At 34.9% G+C, this 20852-nt stretch overlaps 4 protein-coding genes and 1 non-coding gene across 8 annotated transcripts; 2 read left to right on the top strand and 3 right to left on the bottom strand.

The window, feature by feature from the left end:
- Positions 1-1434: 1434 nt before the first annotated feature.
- On the bottom strand, positions 1435-2534 carry LOC120265903 (zinc finger CCCH domain-containing protein 14-like). Its single transcript, XM_039273856.1, has 3 exons — positions 2459-2534; positions 1784-2376; positions 1435-1719 (listed from the first exon to the last, which is right to left on the bottom strand). Exons 2-3 carry the CDS (start codon positions 2336-2338, stop codon positions 1435-1437), a joined length of 840 nt encoding a protein of 279 aa, XP_039129790.1. The 5' UTR covers positions 2339-2376; positions 2459-2534.
- A 129-nt stretch (positions 2535-2663) lies between these two features.
- Positions 2664-2737, top strand: TRNAT-AGU. The gene has a single exon. It is a non-coding gene; the product is annotated as a tRNA-Thr (tRNA).
- An 81-nt stretch (positions 2738-2818) lies between these two features.
- On the bottom strand, positions 2819-8139 carry LOC120264386 (exonuclease DPD1, chloroplastic/mitochondrial-like). 3 transcript variants are annotated; one of them, XM_039272201.1, is made up of 6 exons: positions 8034-8139; positions 4853-4983; positions 4384-4485; positions 3640-4245; positions 3186-3391; positions 2820-3111 (listed from the first exon to the last, which is right to left on the bottom strand). In XM_039272201.1, the coding sequence occupies exons 4-6, from the start codon at positions 4173-4175 to the stop codon at positions 2909-2911; spliced, it is 945 nt and encodes a 314-aa protein (XP_039128135.1). In that variant the 5' UTR covers positions 4176-4245; positions 4384-4485; positions 4853-4983; positions 8034-8139; the 3' UTR covers positions 2820-2908. The 3 variants fall into 3 exon arrangements, with proteins under 3 accessions (XP_039128136.1, XP_039128135.1, XP_039128134.1); XM_039272200.1 differs by lacking the exon at positions 4853-4983; XM_039272202.1 differs by lacking the exons at positions 4384-4485; positions 4853-4983 and having other exon boundaries at positions 2819-3111.
- Positions 8140-13070: 4931 nt separating this feature from the next.
- LOC120264336 (two-component response regulator ARR10-like) lies at positions 13071-16213 on the top strand. 2 transcript variants are annotated; one of them, XM_039272143.1, is made up of 6 exons: positions 13071-13432; positions 13634-13786; positions 13911-14285; positions 14375-14451; positions 14787-15971; positions 16063-16213. In XM_039272143.1, exons 1-6 carry the CDS (start codon positions 13225-13227, stop codon positions 16129-16131), a joined length of 2067 nt encoding a protein of 688 aa, XP_039128077.1. In that variant the 5' UTR covers positions 13071-13224; the 3' UTR covers positions 16132-16213. The 2 variants fall into 2 exon arrangements, with proteins under 2 accessions (XP_039128077.1, XP_039128078.1); XM_039272144.1 differs by lacking the exon at positions 13071-13432 and having other exon boundaries at positions 13732-13786; positions 13857-14285.
- A 2103-nt stretch (positions 16214-18316) lies between these two features.
- LOC120265681 (COBRA-like protein 7) lies at positions 18317-20642 on the bottom strand. The gene has a single exon (XM_039273632.1). It carries the CDS (start codon positions 20615-20617, stop codon positions 18632-18634), a length of 1986 nt encoding a protein of 661 aa, XP_039129566.1. The 5' UTR covers positions 20618-20642; the 3' UTR covers positions 18317-18631.
- Positions 20643-20852: the final 210 nt, after the last annotated feature.

The following is a 20852-nucleotide window of genomic DNA, read 5'->3' as shown; positions in this document are numbered from 1 at the left end:
TTAGTTATTTTTTAATTGATAATGATAAAAACGGATTAGTCTATATCACTGACACATTGATCAAATCTTTCAGAAAGAAAGTTAATGATGTAATGCAACTATGCAAGATTTTGATTTGAGACTTTGATAATGATTTATTTAAGTAATTTATAAATTAAATTAGTTTAAAAAAAAATTTGGGACTGAATATTTAAGTATGGCATAAGTTGACATTCGCCTACATTGGTATTTATTTTTATTTAAAAATTTAACAAACTACAGTGAATTAATAAAAATTAAGAGGGGAAAGAATAATTAAGTCCAACCTTAACTTTTATCTAAATACAACCATGTTATTGAGTCTTTTTTTTTTCAACTAATAACACCCCGTGCTCGTATTGATTTACTTATCAAGACAGCACCAAACACAAGATTAAGGCTATCCCAATATTCAAAACTAAGAAATAAAAAGGTTTTCTTCTTCAATGCACACTAATTTCATGTTATTCAACGCCTCGTTTCATATGCAAGCTTTCCTTTTTTTTTGCAAGCTTTCCATTTTGAAGTCCAAGTTTGAACATCAACCCAGTTGATAACAAAGTTGTTTTTTTTTTTAAATAAAGTCGACAAATATCACTCAATAGAGATTGTCAAATGACATATAGCTACATTGGGTTAATAATTCTGAAAAGTTTATTAACTCAGCTAAACATCACATGAGATGATTAAAGTGCTACCATATATTTGTAATTTTTTTTTGACAAAATTGACAAGCGAAAAACTAACACAAAAAAAATTCAAACTCAAGATCTCACAATTACAAACATGTGTAGTTACGCATTTGTAATTTTAAATTATGTTGCAAAATATCTATGTACCAACAAACTATTTTTATCAAAACCTATCATTATTAAAAAATTTAAATCCAGAAAAAGAAAAAAAAAACACCCAAAAAAATTAACCAATAGGTTTAGTTTTTTTTAAATTATTTTTAATTCAAACAATGGGTTATATAGTTTTAAAAAGGTTTAATTGCCGTACAGGTCCCGTGTACTTTCTGTTTTTTTAATTCTTCTAATATTTTTAAGTACAATTAAATCCTCATATTTAGTCGAACTGGGTCATTCTAGTTCACAACAATATTTTTAGGTACAATTAAGTCCTTACAATTTATACTTGTCTATCTACACAGCGGACTAAATGATCTAATTCAACTAAATATAAAGACTTAATTATGACCTAAAAATATTGGAAGGACTAAAAGAACAGAAAATACACAATTACAGGGGATCTTGATCAGTTATTAAACCTTTTGAAAAGCAGTCACAAAACTAAGAAAACTTTAATATTGAAGCAAACATGAAATGAGAGAAAGCAAATTTCTAATTACTTATTCATGAAATGTTCATGCAATCCAGAGAATTAAAAGAGTGTTAACATACCTGGTTAAGAGGATCAGAGGGCTTTAGGAAGGGAGTGGCGGAAGTGGCAGCGGTGGCCGTAGGGGCAGCCGGAGCCGTCCGGGGAGGTGAGCATGCGGCAGAGCTGGGTCTTGTACCGAGGGTGACGGATCACCGGGCGAAGCTCACCGAGCCCATGAGCGAATTGGCACCGTGTACCGTACGGACAATAGCCCATCTCGCCCCACTTGTTGCACAGCTCGGTCTTCACTGTTCCCTGGTCGAACACATCGAGCTCCACTTCTCCACTGGTTTCCTCCCCTGTTTCAGCGTCGCCGCCCTGAGATCCACCGAGAAAAATTAGGGGAAATTTGGTTGGATTTTCATGTGGAAATGGCCCTCACCTGGATGGGCGAGACTGGGAGGCGGAGGCGATGAGTTCGATTCGCGTCGCCGGAGCCGGATCGGGCACCGGATCCGGCCTTACGAGAGCTCAGTGGCGTGCTTTTCACGGTGAGGAATCCGCTAGATCGGATCGAGATGCTCTTTGGAGTTCCTCCCCTGGATTCACCTTTCCCGTTGATGGAGATCGGTGGCGGCGTTGGTTTCTGATCATTGCCCTCGATCTCATTCTTATCCCCTTCTTTCTTCTCGGCCTCCGGCGTGTGATCGGGATCCGAGACTGCTTTAGTCTCGGCGGCTTCCAGCTCCTCAATGAGGAAGAGAAACTCGAGGTTCTCGGCGGCGAGTCGGCGGTTCTCGTTGCGGAGGAGATCGATCTCGGCCATCATGAGCTGAGCGCTGTGGAAGCACTCTTCGTAGCGGCAATTCATCTCATCGATCTCTCGGAGGAGCCGCCGCTTCTGGATCTGGAAAGACTGATCGCCGCGGAACAAGAGGTAATCGAAGGAGCAGCACGAGCTCGGCGTCGTCGATGTCGGCGTGATCTCTCCCTCCATCTCAGCGAGCGATTTGTGCTCCAAATCACAAGTAATTCCTGAAAGCAGACCAAAATTAGATGAAAACATTGATGAAATGAAGAGGAAACGAGAAGATCGTGGATGAAGAACAGCAATAACCCTAGGGTTTAGTGGGGAGCTCCCGATCGAAGAATGCCGGCGAGGTCTCCACCGCCATGGATGAGCGAGCTTCGAGATCGAATCCGAGCGGGAAAACGGTACGAAATGGAGGGGTATTTATAGGTTTTTGAATCTATGACATGAAAAGACACTTTTAACCTTAATGTATTTACTATGATATTTTTTTTTTAAGTTTGCAACATCTGCTTTCGTAGCTCAGTTGGTTAGAGCACCCGTTTAGTAAGCGGGAGGTCTTGAGTTCAACTCTCAACGAAAGCAGTTTAGTGTTTTTTATTTTTTATTTTTATTTTTCCCAGTGAACTGTGTCTAAACAATGACATACAATTACTAGAATTGAATACCTAAGTAACAAGAAATAAATTTGAAAAAAATAATTGTAATAAATACAAAAGTTCTTTTTCATTCTAAATCACATTGCATCTATGCTTTTCATTGTCCATGCTTGACTAAATCCGAAGCTCGGAAAACTCTATCCATGATTTCGGGAAATGTTAGTCTTAGATCAAATGCGATTCTTGAAAACACGGACGATAATGTTATAACGTCTTGCATTGCCCTGTGCGCCGGACCGATTAAAGGGACTTTGTAATGTTCTTGTAGAGCATTTAAGGATACTGACTCTAGCTTTGAACCTGCAAAGCAAGATGAACATAGGATGATTTCAGCAAATGTTGAGTTGCAGACAATGAGAAAATATTGCTTTTACCATCTGGTTTCACCAATTTGTTTGCAAGAGGAAGCGTATCGAAGAATAGCCAATCATCGGGAATTTCTGATGAACCGCGCTGGAATTCTCTGATAATGAATGGTATATCAAATCGACGTCCATTGTGGGCAATAAAAACAACTGGTTTGCCATCAATTTGACGGCTCTTTACATATTGCAGTATTATCGGAATCAGCTCATCGAACCTGACAAACAAATCCTGAAGGTGAGGTTCTTCCAGTAAAAAGTTATACATTCTCAAACTACATATCAATACCAACCAGAACTTTCAGATAATATTTATATTGTTTAGAATTTTCAGCTTAAAATAGTTGATCAATTTACATGTGCATCAAAATTTAATGATTGGGAAGATCAATTTGTTTGGCTGATTTTAGGCATCATGGTGTTACTATGAATAGATATAAAAGATTGATACTTTAAAAGAGCATACCTTGGAACACCAGGCCTGTTGACCATTTGAGAACTGATACCGTGGATATTATCATTCAATATGAGTTTATCAGGCCTGACAAGAGTTTGGAATGTGCTGTTCTTCCCTCCATTAAGATCTCGGAATGCAATCTCAATTATTCTGTCTTTAGTACGACTGAATCCTGTGGTTTCAATATCAACAACAATAAACACAGCAGGTCTGTCAATGACTCCGTTTTCTGTTACCTTCTGTTGGATGCCAATATTTTGCAGAGTCTTAGGTTCATGATCTTTAGTTTCCACTACATGTATGTTTGCTGGTGATCCCACTGTTTTGGGGATAATTAGATTGTTCTTGCATGCTTTCTTCTTGTTAGATTTCTGCTTTCTTTCTTCTACTGTTGCCGTGGTTGGTCGCAGGATCTGTTTTCTTGGGCAAACCACTTCTTTGGAAGCCAATACAGTATGAAACCTAAGCAATTTTATTCTACAGCTGCTTGCAAGACTGTTTCTTCCTTGATAAAAGTTGGCCAGCCACATACCAGTTAATGACATTTTTTGAAGACAGTGAATTCTCACATCAAAGAGCTACGGATATCAAAATGCGCATGTGGCTGAATTGAATCTGAGATTTGACAAAGCCGAGAATTTAAATTTTTTTCCAAAATAAAAAAGGCAACATAGTAAGCCTCCATGATACTTTGTTTGATTTGAAAAAAGTATATAGCAATAAGAGAAAATCATGTCATGAAAATAAAATTACCAGAAGAGATAAAAATTAGCCCCGACAGATATCAAGTAACAAAGTTCAAGACCCAGGAATCAGAATTTTATTGTTCCTCATTCAATGCACCTTTATAAAGATCTGCAAATGAAACATATTCTCTAGACAATTATATAAAAAGGCAGCCCATTGGATGGACTGTATTACTGAGCAATTAATGCATAATCTCTTTTGAGTAGAAAACATTAGATCAGCTCAAAATGCAACATGCAATAAATTGTATGCAAGAGCATGCATCAAGATAATTAAACAATGTTCTAGGCACATATTAACTTTTACAGAAAACAACTACAGTCATGAATAAAAAGAATGACCTGGATGCCTATGTTAGGTAATATTACAAAATTAAATAACATCATCAAGGCATGTGGAAGCAATTATAAATTTGCGAAATGTTCTAATTGTTTTAATGAACACCGTAATTTAATTAAAAGGCCTAGAAAATTACCTCTTAATATTTAAAAAGCCTTTGATGTACTGAATTTGTTTCTCGGATTGTCGTAGATCTCCTAGTGCCGAACGAAAGTCCCACGCCTCTAGATCATACGCCGGAATTGAGAAACAATCGCCTCTTCTTCTCTAAATAACGGCTAGGGTAAGAGAAGAAGAAAGAGCTTGGGGAATTTTCTCACTAGAGAATTAATTGATTTTTTCAATGGTTAGAGAGGAGTCATATTTATAGAGACTTTATAAAACATGATAAACATTATTTAATTATGAGTTCTATTTGAAATATGAACCTTTATAATATGATAAACATCATTCAATTATGAAGTCATATTCAAAATATGAACCTTCATAATAGGATAAACATTACTATAGAAGTTCTATCTAAAAACACTTTTGTCTTTGAATGCTTATAATTTTGATTATCTATTCGACTACATCGAATTTAAATCAAAATTTAAACTTAAAACAAAAACCCTATACCAATTTACAATTTCACTCATCCTATGAAGTAAAATTGTAAATTGACAATTTTACCCCTGCATTCAAAAACGAAACTGATTCTTTATCCTTTTAAGCGTGACTTCCTAAATTCGTTCCAATTGGCAATGGGAGGATACCAAAGAACGTAGGTGACACTTAGCTAGCCCCGTGGCCCCACGTAACCTAATTGAACATGAATGAGTAGATTATTACGAACTTTTCTGATTATGATTACCATATGTGTATAAACCTTTCGTTCTTATATCCCAACTGAGTGAGAACCATGGTAATTGTCAAAATCACAGAACTCGATCATATGTAAATAATTATAGTAGGGTGAGATTACCAAACTACCCTTCATGTCTCACACGATTAGTTTGACTGCCTTGGCCAATGTCTTCTAATCTCACATATTTATAATCGCATAGGATACTAACTCGTTTACTTCCGAGAGAACGAATTCTTTCTTGGTGATCACTCACAACTGCTATTTGCCCGACATAGTTGCATTTCGAGGTCGGTCCTACCAAAAGGTAAACTGATCCTAACGACTCTAGTAACAGATTAGACGTCACAGCTACATTGTGATCATGATACCTCAGGTCTAAGGTCCACTCATATGATCATAACCAACAATCCCAATCATTGACTGTCAAAGAGTAAAACTCATGTGATTGGATTGTTGTGAATCATGTTCGAATACACCAATCCTAGTGATGTATTTATGATATATGCTCCCACTATTCCATAGTGTTCAACTAGTACTCTTTGTCAAAGCATTTATCATACAAACCCTTACGAATCTTTACCGCCTAATTAAAGATTCTCTGATTTGCGAACTATTTAAGTGTATAAGTACCAAACTCTTCTAGTGCTCTCCTCTTTATCCCAGAAAGAATAGAAGGTTTAACTTAATACATATGGACTATGATATTCAAAACTAATTATAATGCCATCACAAGGTTTATATGAACATCAAAATAAATGCCTATTAATAATAATAACAATGTATAATATAAATAAAATACCCTAATACAAGTATCCTCGTTGGCATTCGAAGGCGTAATCCTAACAGCCTAGTCATGAAACAAACAAACATAACTTGGTCTCTAGACTCTCTACTCTATTTCACATTTGGAGCTGTAGAAAGTTGCTTTCTCTCTTCCCTTTCCTTGACTTTATTGGTATCTTTATTTTGCCCTCTGTCTATCTCCCCTTCGATTCTGGCAACAAAAATACAAACCCCATGACAAAGATGATAGGACATTTATAGGTTTCCACATTGCAGAGAAGATTACCATAATTTTGAAGGCTGCCAACAGGTTAGTTTGAGAACATATTTGATGAAGCTAAGCATAGAGTTCATCACTGAGTGGGTGAAATTAGAATGAATTTACCAGAGAAAAATGGAGATAATAAATCAGGTATTGAAGGAGGCCAACAGAGGTAGTGGAGATTGGTGAGAGTGTCAAACCTTGCAATACTCTCTCAAGTCTCAAGTCAAAACCTATTATACACAGATAATGGCGGGTTCAATTACATCAGAGCTACTGATAACTTTGATCTTCCATTTTTATTTCTAAGAAACTGAACTTCAAATTCAAAAATAAACAACCTTATACGAGAACTATTTTTCGACAACTTCAGCCAGTTAAAGACTCTGAGAAACAAATATTGTAAGAATTTCTCTTATTGAATACTCTGATCATTTCAGCCTTTGGATTCTAAGAAAAGCCATACAATTGAAATTCTTCATCCAACAAATCCAAAATTTAACTTTTTCAGATTCATGAAACTCTGAAACTAGGGCATCATTAAAAATGTCAACTAGAAAAGAAGAGTATGAGCGGCATACAAAACCTTCTATTAGTATTGCCACAAATAAAGGAAACGACAGCCCAAGCGAAATACTGAAGACGGCATCCTTCTCCATGTAATACAAATTTCATCTACTTTGGCACTTTGAGACAATGATTAAACAAATGAAAACCAACAAAAATCTACAGTTCACCAACACAAAATTCAAGTTTCCAATCAGTAAATCCTTCTGCTTCACAGATTTCACACAAAGAAAACAGATCAAACCACCAATTAAAGCCACATAATCAATACTATAATTATTTCCCCACAAGTTCAACTAGTTAGAAGCCTACTGAGAGATAAGCATTATAAAGATTAGTTTGAATATTTCAGCCTTTGGTTTTTAAGAAATACCATATAAATTGGATCTCTTTCAACCAATAAACCCTAAATTTAATTTTCTGATTCATGAAACTCTGAACTAAACATCATGAGTTAGTAATGACAATGCTATTTTGAGCTACACAACTGAACTCCAAAATTAATGTTGAAAAAAAGATACAATCTTTCCCCGTGCAGTATAAATCCATTCACTTTGGAACTTTGAGACGATGATCAACAAAATGAAAATTAACAAAACCTATGATTTCAGCTATAGAATTTCTTCATTTTTCAGCACCTTTCTTCATCTAGCCTAAGCTTCATCCACTCTAACCAACCAAAAACTAAACCAAACAAAAATCCAAGATTTCAGAAACTAAATTTCAAGTTTCCAACCAGCAAAATCCTTCTATTTCACAGATTTCACAGAGAAAACATAAAAAACAGAGATCAAATCACATAATTAAGCCAAACAAATTCCACAAACTCAAACAGCAATGATGCTCAATGATTCATACCTCCAAATGTTCGCCAAAAATCCTCAATGAAAACCGGAGCACGGATCGAAAGCAGCGAGCGCGAAGAGAAAAAGGGAACAGTGTTTGGGATCGAGCGAGGGAGTGAAGCTTTCTAGTCCTCAAAGGCTTAACGGTTTGGCGTGTGAGGGTTGAGAACCCGGTAAGAGACCCGAATCCGATAACCAGATCCGTTATCCATTTTATTGCTTTTAGGAATCGGATCTTGTAGATCCGAATCTATTTAGCGGATGATAAAAGGGTATTCGGATCCAGATCCGGATCCAAAAATATATCCATTTATATTATATATTTCATATTTTACATATGAGAAATATATATATATATATATATACACGCTGACGACAGTAGTCACTTGCGTAGGTATTTTAAGTTTTCACTGAATAGATAAGTTTGAAATTCAGTTTATGCAGACACATGTGAATTGAAATATTAACTTTTTGCTTATGCACGCTCATAATATGACTTGTTTATTTTGTCATCAAATATCTATATATAAACTTATTTTTAGTTGCATAAATTTTGTAATGGATTGGGCTTTGAATTTCATTGTATGGGCCAGTGAAAGTTAGATGGGAGAAATTCCAAGTAACATGAATATTTTTATTATTATTATTATTTTTTATTAATTACCCAATTCTTTTGATGAGTCTGTATATATATGTACAAAATAACATTTCTACTTTCAAAGCTATTTATTGGGATATCCATGGACTTAAGTGATTTTTTAACGTATTTTACATGTAAACATGATTTTTCCAACTAGAAAGTGATATTTTCTTATTAACAATAAATAAAATCTTAAATGTTTATAATATTTTTGTATATAAATATATTTTTTTATAATTATTAAATTTTTAATACACAATCTACCTATTAGTTGCCCTGGAATTAATATTCTTAATTTATATATAATAATTTAAAAAAATAGGGAGGGAACCATATACAAACTATTTTCAACAAAAACAGTCTCTTAATTTATAGTTAAAAGCTCTGTGAATATCCTATAACGTGGTTGGTCCACTTGTAAAACCAATTATTCCAAAAAAAAAAAAAAAATTATTTGCTTATATCTAGTTAGATGAGAGAGAATTTGGGCCTGGCCCAATTCCAATAACATCAACATTAAGATCTAAAACTATCATAAACAAAAATTAATTTCAAAATTTTTAACTAAATTAAACAGAGAATAAATACAATACATACAAACAAAATCATCCAAGATGTGTTTAATTTGAGGGATTTGAAGTTTAAGGATGGAAGTTGATTTTTGATATAAAAAATTAAAAATTTCTTTTTATTTCCAAATATCTCTTGAATATAAGTTAGAAAGTAATAAATTAAAATTAAATTAAAATATACTCCAAAACAAATAGAGATAATAATAATAATAATAACAGAAAACAAACAATCCATATAAGACTTGCAATAATTCACAATAAAACAAGTAGTGACCAACTAGCAAGTCCATGTAGCATTGTAAGAACTAGAATTGATGGATATCAACTCATGGGTCCCTTAAATTTTTATCACTCAATCTCATGTTCCCATCAATACCCTCCTCTTCATCCAAACTCCTTTTTATTTTTAAATAATAATAATAATAATAATAATAATAATAATAATAATAATAAATCACCACTCAATCTTTGGAAATTAACAACATTTTCCAAATGTTCCTTTCAACAATTTTTCTTTATATTATCCCATCTCATAATATTTTAATATTTTAATTTTTATCATTTTAATAAATTTTTATAATCCTAACATCAGAGTTTGTCGTCTCTTGTGATCAAACGTAGATCTACTTAAAAAAGCAAACTCATCATCTCTCTGGTCTACTAGAGCACAACAGTTCAATGTCAATACGTGTGAAATAAAAAAATATGAATAATTTGATAATTTCACATATATTTAAATTTATCAAGCGTAGATTTACTAAAAGAAATAAACTCACCATCTCTTTGGTCTACTAGAGCACAATAGTTCAATGTCATTATTGCTATCGGGTGAATAAAAGTATGAATAATTTGATAATTTCACATGTATTTAAATTTAAAAATAAAATATATTTTTTTTTAAATGAAAGACTTGGAGTTCTTCTCTCATTTATCTCCAATAATAATAATAATAATAATAATAGCTACTTAAATAAATAATTGGGGGACAAGGCAAAGGCACAATGTCAACAAGGTATAGCACAGGGTTACCCCTCAACCATTGTGAGTGCTTTTGAAGATGGAGACAGTGGAAGTGTTCCTCATTAAATACCTTATCTAGATTGCCATCTCTCCGGCAAATACCACGTGGCCATCCGACACATTCCCACGTGTCCACCATTTTTAGTAAGCCCCACATTTTGTTATATTTAGTTAAACTGATATTCTCAGTGTCGGATTGTGGGTCGTGTTGCCTCGTGCCACTGTCGGACTATCTTAAAATTTATATATATATATATATAAATAATATATAAAAAATAAAAATAAAAATAATTACAATTTTCCGGATTTATTTTCAATGTGAAATGTGGTATTGATTTATCAGCACCAGATTTCTTATATAAAATATTTGTATTATGCTGAATTCGAACTTTAACTTAAGTTATGTATATTAAAAGTATAAATATGCTCATGATTAATTTTATGTTTGAAACAATGTTTCAAACATGTGATTTGTTTTTATTTCATAAAATACACTAAAATTTTAAAATATAATTAACTTTTAAAATATCAAAGGTTGTTGGGGTGCTCATGCTTTATGTTGTTTGATTTGCTTGTGAGGGCGTGGGATCGAGTTTAACCCTTTTATATTCGTGCTCAAGCAGAAGATGATGAGTTCACTTCTTTTGTGTTTGTACTATTGTTTTCATGTTAATACCACTCAGTGCCTATGTCTCGATCTGTGATGAGTGTATTTTTGATATTTTTAGTATGTATTAATAATTTTAAAAAAATTAAAAATTAAAAACGTATACTATAAGTAAAGAGACTATACGATTAGGATGAAAATAACCATGGAATTTTTTATTTTTTTTAATTTTATCAAAAAAAGAAAAAAAGTTTGGGATCAATTGAAGTAAGGAAATAAAATTTTATATAATTAATTTTATTTTTCTTAAAAATGTGAGAATCCATATTCAATAAATGAAATTGTTTCATGCTATATTTTAAGCAAATAACAAAATAATTTAAAATTTCAAAATCAAACAGATTGGGCTCAGAACACATCTGTCACCTCATGCTGTCCAACTTAAGATAAAAGTGAACTTGCACCAACCACCAATCACATGTTGCCACATCATCAAATCGCTCTCATTCCTTCAAAATAAATAAATAAATAATTAAATGGTGGTGTCCCTTATGAACGCACTTAAGTCATGACCTTGAATTTTAGGTGGAAGTCATTATCAAACACTAATTTTTGTTTTTTTTCTATGATTAAAATTTAATTAGAGTTCTAATTACTTACTCAATGTAGGACATACCTTAAGATGTGACCTTAGTTTTCATAATATCAATCTTTCTTAATTAAGAAACTTAAAGCATTTAAGTTGTATAAATTCCTTAATAATCACATCATACCTCATTAATGTGATTTAAACTAAATACTAATCTAAATCAATTGGATAATAAATTAATAAATAATTATTATAAATATTAATGTGCTTTTGAGCCCACTCATTCTTGCATGTTAAAAGCACACGTGCCAATGTTCACCACATGAATATTCATGTGGCCACACCATCACCTCATCACTCCCAATTCATTTAATAATTAAATTATAATTATAATATTATTATTATTGCGTGAATAACAATGCATTTTAATTTTTTTAAATTAATAAAAACAAAAAAGAGATAATTTTTTTAAAAAACCCACCTAAAAAGCAGCCTATCAACACGGTAATTTAGAAAAATTTTAAAAAAATATATAAAAAAAGGTGAGATAATGAGAACCGTTAGATTCGGAATAAAACTCACGATGGGTTTCCACGTGGCGGCAATGATCTCGCCACGTGTAAAGAAAGGGAATATACTGAGAGCGGTGTGGTGGGCTGAGGGTGTAGATTGGAATCACGAGACAGTGCGTTAAAGTGTACCCACGCGGGCACGGTCAGAGGCGGCGGTTGAATTGATCTTGCGCTCTCTAAAGCTGTTCCAGCGGATACGTGAAAAGACGAGAAAGACATCCTGATTAGGTTTCCTTTTTGAGGCATCGCACCTGAATTGGCTTCCATTTCATTATTATTATTTTTTATCTTAACGTAAATAATAATATTTTTTTTATATAGTTTTGCATTTGCATGTAAATATGCAAATGCAAAACTTAAAAAAAAAAAAAATATTATTTAACCATTATTTACACTAGTGATGTGTTATCAAGTGGTGTATGTACTGTAATAGTACTGTTTATGTATTGTACTTGTTCTAAGTACTTTTTATTAGATCCGGATTTATCTCCTATGAGAAGTGACATATTCTCTGACATTGCTCTAAGTACTTTTTATTACTTTTTATTAGATCTGGATTTATCTCCTATGAGAAGTGGTATATTCTCTGACATTGCTCTAAGTACTGTTTATTAGATCCGTGTTTGTCTCAAAGTACTGGTCATACACTATATTTCGTCCCAACAAGTACATTTCAGGAGTCAGGAAGTCGATAAGTTCTGTTTGTTCTTTGACATCGCTAATATTTTTGGAAATATATATATTATTAATAATTTTTTACTAATTGACATTAATAATGTTACAGAAATCTTCTGATTACATTGAAGTGTACGGTAAATAATAGATCGGTGATATAATTATATATATATATAAGTATTTTAATTAATTAGTGTTATTAATGATGAGTCTTGAACGAGTCTTCAGTGATATTCGGCAAAAATATCTAAAACGAAAACAAAAATTTAATTGATTAAATAAAATTAAATAATAATAATTAAAATAATAAAATTAATAATAAGATTTCTTTAAAGAGAAAAACTCGAGAGCAATCAAACAGACCGAGTTCTCAAACTCTTTCATTTCTCAGTGCATTCGCTTTCTCTCTCTCTCTCTCTCTCTCTCTCTCTCTCTCTCTCTCTTTCTCTCGATTTCGATTTCGAGTTCGAGATCTCTTGGGCATCAATGGTGGCCATGGAGCTTGGCATTTGAAGGTTTAGGATTGGCAATGAATGCTGTCTTGTTATTGGGGATGGATTCCATCGGACAAAGTGCTACCAACTCGCCGACGCCACTGTCCAACTACGACGCCGGATCAACAAGCAGTTCCTCAGCTTTCCGGAAGTTCCCCGCCGGCCTTCGAGTCCTTGTCGTAGATGATGACCCATTATGCCTCAAAATCGTGGAGAAAATTCTCCGTAACTGTCAGTACGATGGTAATAACGAGCAATCATCTAATTCTTAGAATTTGAAATTCAGATTATTTGGATTAGGTTTTTTGAGTTTGGATAGAAGTTTTTTTTTAAATTTTTTTTTTAATTTTTTTATTGTTTTTCAATCTGTTATGGTTGTTTTTCAGTTATTGTTATTGATAAAGTTTGAATCTTGAATGTTTGTTGAATTGGATGATGGATCAGTTACAACTTGTTCAAGAGCAGCTGTGGCTTTATCCTTATTGAGAGAGAGAAGAGGATCATTTGATCTTGTTTTAAGTGATGTTTATATGCCGGATATGGATGGATTCAAACTACTTGAACTAATTGGATTGGAAATGGATCTCCCTGTTATCAGTGAGTATATATAGGCACTGTCATGCTTGAAAATCGGATTTTTTTTTAAAAAAAAAATTTTTTTTTGAAGGGAGATACGAGAAATGGATTGTATGATTCACTGTTTATCTTGTTCAATGGATAGTGATGTCTGCTGATGATAGCAAGGATGTGGTTATGAAGGGTATAACTCATGGTGCTGTGGATTACATAATAAAGCCTTTGAAAATGGAAGTTGGACAGAATCTATGGCAGCATGTTGCAAGGAAGAACATGTGTAATGATGCAGGATTGAAGCAGACGGTGAGTGTGGAGGAGAATGATAGGCAGAAGAAGGTGTCTGATGATGGTGATAATGCATTGCCATTGTCGGGGAATGTTAAGAGGAGGAAAGATGAAAAGGAGGGTGAAAATGAGCAACGTGAGGATTCATCATCGTCGGTGAAGAAGCCTAGAGTTGTTTGGTCTGTTGAGCTACACCGGCAGTTTATTGATGCTGTCAAGCAATTAACTACTGAAAGTGAGTAGTCTGTGTTTAGCTCTAGATGAACAATATAACTTCATTAGATCCTCTCTGTTTCCCATTTATTGTATGCTTCAATTTTACAGGGGCTGTTCCAAAGAAGATTCTTGAGATAATGAAAGTTCCGGGGCTCACCAGAGAAAATGTTGCTAGCCACTTGCAGGTAGTGATTTTGTGGTTTCTGTAATTGTTTGTATGAGTATTTCTCTTGATTTATGTTACCTATGCATCATCATCATTTTTGTGAATCATGTTTGTAGATGTTTGATTGTTGTGGAGGAGCAGGATGAAATTTTTTAGTCTTTAGGCCATTTTAATGAATTGTTAATAGTAAGTTGAATCCCAATTCCAGAAATTGAATGAAGAACACCTGAACTTTGTTTCTGATATATAATGTATACTGGAAAAATAAAAAAATGTTGTAGAGCCACTTGTTTTCAATACATCAGGAACTTCAAGCCACTTGTTTGCATAATGCTTTCTTTTGATTTTAAGCAGAAATATCGGTTGTACTTGAAAAAAACAAATCCCGAAGCACTAGCTCAAGGTGTCTCAGATGTAACATATGGTCCAATTGATGCCGTCAATGGCTTTAGTCATCCCCATGAAAATCATATGAACATGAACATAGGGACAAGACGTGGTACAGGCTCTGGAATTGGCATGCCAGTTGTTGATCGGTTGAATTACATTAGTTCTGCTCCACAAATATCAAATTCTACGAGAATGATATCAGGGCAGCATTGGAGTAGCCCTGGTCCAATGAACTTGAATACTGGTGCCTCATTCAATATGGAATCACGGCAGCCACAACCACCAGTTCTCCAAGCATGGGGAAGTTTGAGCCACCAAATAGGTAACAACTCAACAAATTTGCTCAACCCTCAGGCTTCATTTTGCGCAAATACTTCATTCAGTGCAGGCTCACTTAGTGGGCAGACAAGAAATTCCATGATTATGCAAATGCCACAGCAAGGACAACATCTTCCAATATCTCGGCAGCAAAGTAGCTTGAACATAGATGCGCCAAGACAAGCACAACTTAGCAGTCAGTTACTTAATGGAATCACTGGTGAACACGATTGTTTCAATCAGCAAGTACTCTTTAATGACATCTGTCTATATGGAGAAGCAGCATTAACTGGAACAATGCTGCCTGGTTCATATGGCTTGGCACCTCAAACTTTATATTCTGATCTGCAGAACAATTACTCAAATGCATCAGTTGGAAATTCCTATCCTTTAGGCATGGGCACCACTAATCTCAACTCAACCAGGATGTTTCAAGAATGTGTGACTTCAAGTGGACTTCTAGATTGGATCAAGCCGGGTTTAAAAGGAGTAAAGGATGCAAATCATATAGAGGATTGGAAGTTTCAGAGTACTTATTCTTCTTCTGAGTTACCTCAGCATCCTAATATTAACTTCGGTTCCTCCATTTCAGCATCTACTGACCTAATGGCATCTGTAAAAGACGGGAACACTTGCGCTGTAAGCAAAGGTGCTTACAAAATAAGATCTCAACTTGGGAAAGTAGAGTCTGTTGCTCAACGAAATAACACCTTGTTATTTGATAATGCTGGACTACCTAGTGATGATATTTCAGACTTAAGCTGTCAAGACGATCTATTTGGTAATATTCATATAGAAAACGAGGAATTCCTTGATATGATTAGCCAACAGGTTCATTTCTTCCACTTGATTGTTTAACATTTTTGCAATACTTGCACTATTACTTTAAGGATCATTAAGTTTCTAACTGATACATGTGCAGGAGTTGGCAGGACATCTGGAATCTGATTTGGACATCAGTAATTATGCATTGGGTGGCAATTTGCAGTAGTTCATTGAACAATCAACTTATCTTTTTTTCTGAATTGCAGTAGTTGTATCCGATCAATTATTCAACTAACAATATTGAATATGTGAGTACATTTTCCATTGATCGAATGCTCATGTGTCTCATGCTTTTGCTGATTGATTAACAACTTTGTGCAGAAAAAAAGAGTGTTCTTGAAGAGCATGGAGAATGCAGAAATCAAAATCCTCATTGATGTGCAAAGTTTTGATTACTTACATTTCATTTCAAGCAAGGACTGAAAAAAAAAACTGATGGAGAGTGAGAACTTCTGTTTGTTTGGTTTGCTTGGTTTTCTTTGTGCAGTGTTTGGCAAATGGTTGAGTCTCTGAAACCAACTGTGCCTTCACTCCAGTGACCAGCCTTCCTTTTTTTTTAATGTTTGCTTTGGAATTGTTAGTTTAGTGTACAGATCCAAGTTTGATTTTCATTTGATTCATTTAACCTTTAAATTTTAGTTCTTAGTTTTTTTCCATTTTTCTCTATGCAGGAAATTCTATGATGCTTTGAATGATTTTTATTCTGTGTAGTTATTGTTTATTATTTGGAAACTCTATTGGTGAATTTATTTTGTATAAATAAAATTATTTTTTATTGCAAACTCATTGTTATTTATTTATTTTTTATATAACAGTTTTGTAGCATGAACAATTTCAGAGTTGTTTGGTTTCTGTTGGGAATGGATATATATTATTACTGTTTTTGTTTGTTATATTATATTGATCACCAAAGTATATTTAAATGAACAAATTTTGTTTAGATTATAAATAAATGTTTTGATATTAAAATCTAATTTATAATTATATTTATTTATCGGAATGTTTGTATAGATAATTTGAATCGTCGATCCATACATTTAATTTTGATTTATAATTCAAGTAATATATAAATTAAATTAAAATGTGGGCTATTATTTTTAGGCATTATGGGCATATGAAATTAAAAAAATAATTTTTTTAATTTACATAATATTTAAAAACTTATATCAAGTTTATTCAAATAAATAAATCAATAAAATTTAAAAAAATAAAAACTTTAAAAAAACTTTTAAAAACGAAATTTGATCTAATGCACACATATCACATACACACATAAATTGTTAGAAAATCATAAATTATGAGTTATGACTTATCTTCAAAATTTTCAATTTTTTTAACTAGTCTTTGAAAAGATGAGGGTATAAAATGAATTAAAGTGAAGAGAAAGAGAGAGAGAGAAAAGGATTTGGTGGTGAGATATAAGATAGAGTAAAAAAAAGGAAGAGATGAAATGAGAAGTTTAATAAAGAATTAAAAAAAAATAACAATAAAAACCTTTGAAAAATTCATCTCTAGATTATTCTCATGCTTACTTGTTCATTTGGTGGAAAAAATGGTTAAAACTCTCCAACTTTCAACAATATTTGAGAGTCTTGCATTCCAAATAACTGTTTATGATAATTTGATTATTAATGAAAATTTTGAAATATTTGCATATCATTATTATATCTACATATGCAAACCAAAAATTAACCTTTTTAAATTGTGTTTAATTTCAATACCAAGGCCAAGGGTACACACACATATATATATATGGTGTTTTTTTTAAGGTATGTGCTTATTCTATTTATTCCCAAAAACATAATATTTGAGAGAATAAGTATGTTAAAATATCTCAGTCACAAATGAAAGGAAAAAGGCAAAAATAATTGTTATAAAATAATTTGTTGATTTAGTTCAATGATCAATACTAAACCAGACAAGAGTTATATATTACATATAAAGGAAAGTTTTTTTCTTAAGATTAATCAAAGTTTGCCAGCAAAGAAGGTTTGTCACTTTAGAGAACTTACAAACAATGAAAAACATACTAAATAGTAAAATGCAATGCATGAGAAAGACAAAGAAAGAAATACTCAAAAAAGTACTCCTAATTCATGTTCTCTTGATATGCATTGAACTAGTAAACTTTAAAAAAAGTTGATCAAATCAAAAGGCCATGAATATATATATAATATACAATAAGAGAATGATAAAATGTACCCAAATTGGCATAAATTTGGCCAATGAGAAGAGAGATGGATTTGGAGAAGAAAACAAAGCAAAGTGTTTGTTTTGACCAAATGAACAAATAGAACAACAAGTAATCAACCACTCACTCCAAATGTCATGACCAATTCAACAACATGATATCAAAACAGTCAACTTTCATCTAAATTCAAAGAAATGTAAGTTTCAATCACAAATGAAACAAAGCACTATGTATACAGAAGTCAAATGAAGCAGATAATACATATGTTTTCCTAGAGGAAAAATCACAGAAGATGACACTAAAGGTTACATGCTTTCTAAAAGAGTATTAATCAATAAAAAGATTAAACATCACCTGAACAGTATGGACTATGGTAAGCCCTGGAAAGCTCTCATTTTGATCAAAATGCAGTAATGCCATCAAGCAATGACCATTGTCTAAAGAATCAAAGAATCAGCAGGAGCAACCACCAGAGCTATTGCTGCAAAACAAGAAGAGTTGTTGCAACAACAACAGTCAAGCATAAGCCAAGCAAGCTGAATCCAGTTCCAATTCTTGAACCACCATTAGAAGGTAAGTAATCAGGAAGAGAACACTCCTCCCCATTGAAGAACACCTTCTTCGGGTATCCATCCCCGGCAACAACATCAATACCAGGGGTATTCTTCTTGGAGAAAGATATCACAGATTGTTGCTTCCCGGGGATTCGAGGATCACCAGGATTAGCACCATCAACTTCTCCAACCAAATAATTCAATCCATCAAAGCCTTGTAAGAAGACGGTATTATTCCCAATGGCAGTGCCATTGAAGGAATAGGAAGCTTCAAAGCCATCATAAGCTTTGCCCATGTCCAATGCGACAAACCAATTGGCCAAGCTAGTATCTTCCCAATTGAAAAGTGTGATCCTTGAGCTCCAACCTCCGGAATAGTCAGTGTAAACATGCCAATTGATGCTCACTCCGCAGTTATCAGGGCAGGGCAAAGGGTTAGGGACCTGAAAGTGTTTGATGCTAGCCCAAGCTTTGGCTTCAAGAGTTCGGTTGTCGAACGGGACAAGCAATGCTTGAGGAGGGAGGAGCAATGCAGGGGCAGTGGTATTGCAGGTTCTGCGAGAACTAGAAGCAGGACAGCCACAAGCACAAGTCTTGCAAGGAATCACAGAGTCGTTGTAGAATGAAGAGAAGGAAACGCAGCATTTCGAACTGGAAGACTTTGGATTAGTGATGTTGCAGACGACTTGCCAGCTTGACACGGCGGTGGATGAGGCTTGGAGGCCACTGGGGTCAGGGAACTGAGAAGGAGAAACACGGATTGGCTGAGAGCACTGGTAGTCGGGGTTGAGGGAGATGCCGGAGATCTTGAAGTTTTGAGGAGGATAGAGCTTGGTGCGGTTCAAATCCGGCCGCATCTTAAAAACTTGGACTTGGAACGCGGATTTAGCTTGAGATGCGTCCATGGAAGAGGGCAAGATGGTGCCGTTGCGGCAGCAGAAGGGAATGCGGCCGCGATCGGTGTCGTTGAACATGGAGACAGGAAGATCGAGGATGGTGGGAGAGCGTTGACAGTTAAGAACCTTGGAAAAGTCTAAGTCTTGGTAGTATTGACCTTGGATGCCGAAGATGCAGTCGTTAGCGCCGGAGACGGAGGTATAAGCGCCGCGCATGGAGTAGATGAACTCGTCGTGCATCCATTGCCAGGAGAGACGCCAATTATCGAGCCGACCAAGAGGGGCGTTGTTGGCGATGGTGACAAGGGCGAGGTAGCTGGAGGAGAAGGACTGGATAACATCGTAGGAGATGGTCAGATCGCCAGAACGGCGAGGAAGAAAGGGTTCGGAGACGGAGGAGTTGTCAAGGGAGGTGGTGGAATTATCAAAGGTGGGATCAAAAACGCAGCAAGAGGAGATCGAGGTGGTGGAATTGAAGGTGAAATCAGGGGCAGGGCAGCGATAAGAAGGGTCAGAGAGGGAGAGATTAAAAGGGAGAGGGATCGCCGGGGGTGGAGAGCCGAAGAGAGTACCGACAATGGAAATGGAGGTCTGGATCTGGGTGAGATCGTTAGCAGTTTCGATAGGGGTTTTGAGATCGGTGTTGGGGAAGCCGGAGAAGGAGGTGGGGGAGTCTTGAGGGGTGGAATAAGGGAAGGCGGAGCCATCAGTAAGCACGCCGGGACTGGCGGAGACGATGAGCTCGCGGTGGCGGAAAGAGATGAGGAAAGCCCAAGACAGGAGGTCACGATCACCGGAGTTGAGAATGGTGGCGGTGGCGGTGAAGGAGTAGGGTTGGGATTTGGGGTTGGAGACGTGGGGACGAATGATGTTTCGACCGTCGAGAGAGTAGGTGAGGAGGATGCCATTGCAGCCCGGAGAAGGAGCAGGGGCAGGAGAGTTCGCCGGAGAAGAAGAAGGGATGGAGATGAAGAGGAGAAGGAGAGGGAGGAGATGGAGAAGGAGATCCATGGCGTTGGAGAAGAGAAGAAGAGAATGGGAATGAAGAAGAAGAAGAAGATAGAGTGTTTTGGAGAAAAGAAGGTAAGCGCGTGGGAAAAGAAGACAGCTGGGTGGGGTTTTTTTCAGAGGTTTGAATAATATAATTATTATTCATTTTAATTATTTAATTATTTAATTAATTAATTAATTATGCCGGCTTTTGGAGTGGGAGGAGAGTAAGGAGGAAGTAGGAGTATTATTATTA

The sequence above is a fragment of the Dioscorea cayenensis genome, chromosome 7 (genome assembly GCF_009730915.1).
Source record: "Dioscorea cayenensis subsp. rotundata cultivar TDr96_F1 chromosome 7, TDr96_F1_v2_PseudoChromosome.rev07_lg8_w22 25.fasta, whole genome shotgun sequence".
Taxonomy (NCBI): domain Eukaryota; kingdom Viridiplantae; phylum Streptophyta; class Magnoliopsida; order Dioscoreales; family Dioscoreaceae; genus Dioscorea; species Dioscorea cayenensis.
Note: the sequence above shows the minus strand (reverse complement) of the source record. Positions and strands in the feature narration are given on the sequence as shown.

What these genes read in the sequence shown, in the direction of transcription:
- LOC120265681 (XM_039273632.1), bottom strand. Translation starts at nt 20,617, where the DNA reads ATGGATCTCCTTCTCCATCTCCTCCCTCTCCTTCTCCTCTTCATCTCC.
- LOC120264386 (XM_039272202.1), bottom strand. Translation starts at nt 4,175, where the DNA reads ATGTCATTAACTGGTATGTGGCTGGCCAACTTTTATCAAGGAAGAAAC. An exon ending in AACAGGCCTGGTGTTCCAAG is followed by an intron (nt 3,392 to 3,639) that starts GTATGCTCTTTT and finishes TTTGTTTGTCAG; the next exon opens with GTTCGATGAGCTGATTCCGA. An exon ending in CAAATTGGTGAAACCAGATG is followed by an intron (nt 3,112 to 3,185) that starts GTAAAAGCAATA and finishes CTTGCTTTGCAG; the next exon opens with GTTCAAAGCTAGAGTCAGTA.
- LOC120265903 (XM_039273856.1), bottom strand. Translation starts at nt 2,338, where the DNA reads ATGGAGGGAGAGATCACGCCGACATCGACGACGCCGAGCTCGTGCTGC. An exon ending in TCCCAGTCTCGCCCATCCAG is followed by an intron (nt 1,720 to 1,783) that starts GTGAGGGCCATT and finishes GGTGGATCTCAG; the next exon opens with GGCGGCGACGCTGAAACAGG.
- LOC120264336 (XM_039272143.1), top strand. Translation starts at nt 13,225, where the DNA reads ATGAATGCTGTCTTGTTATTGGGGATGGATTCCATCGGACAAAGTGCT. An exon ending in CCGTAACTGTCAGTACGATG is followed by an intron (nt 13,433 to 13,633) that starts GTAATAACGAGC and finishes ATGATGGATCAG; the next exon opens with TTACAACTTGTTCAAGAGCA. An exon ending in TTGATATGATTAGCCAACAG is followed by an intron (nt 15,972 to 16,062) that starts GTTCATTTCTTC and finishes ATACATGTGCAG; the next exon opens with GAGTTGGCAGGACATCTGGA.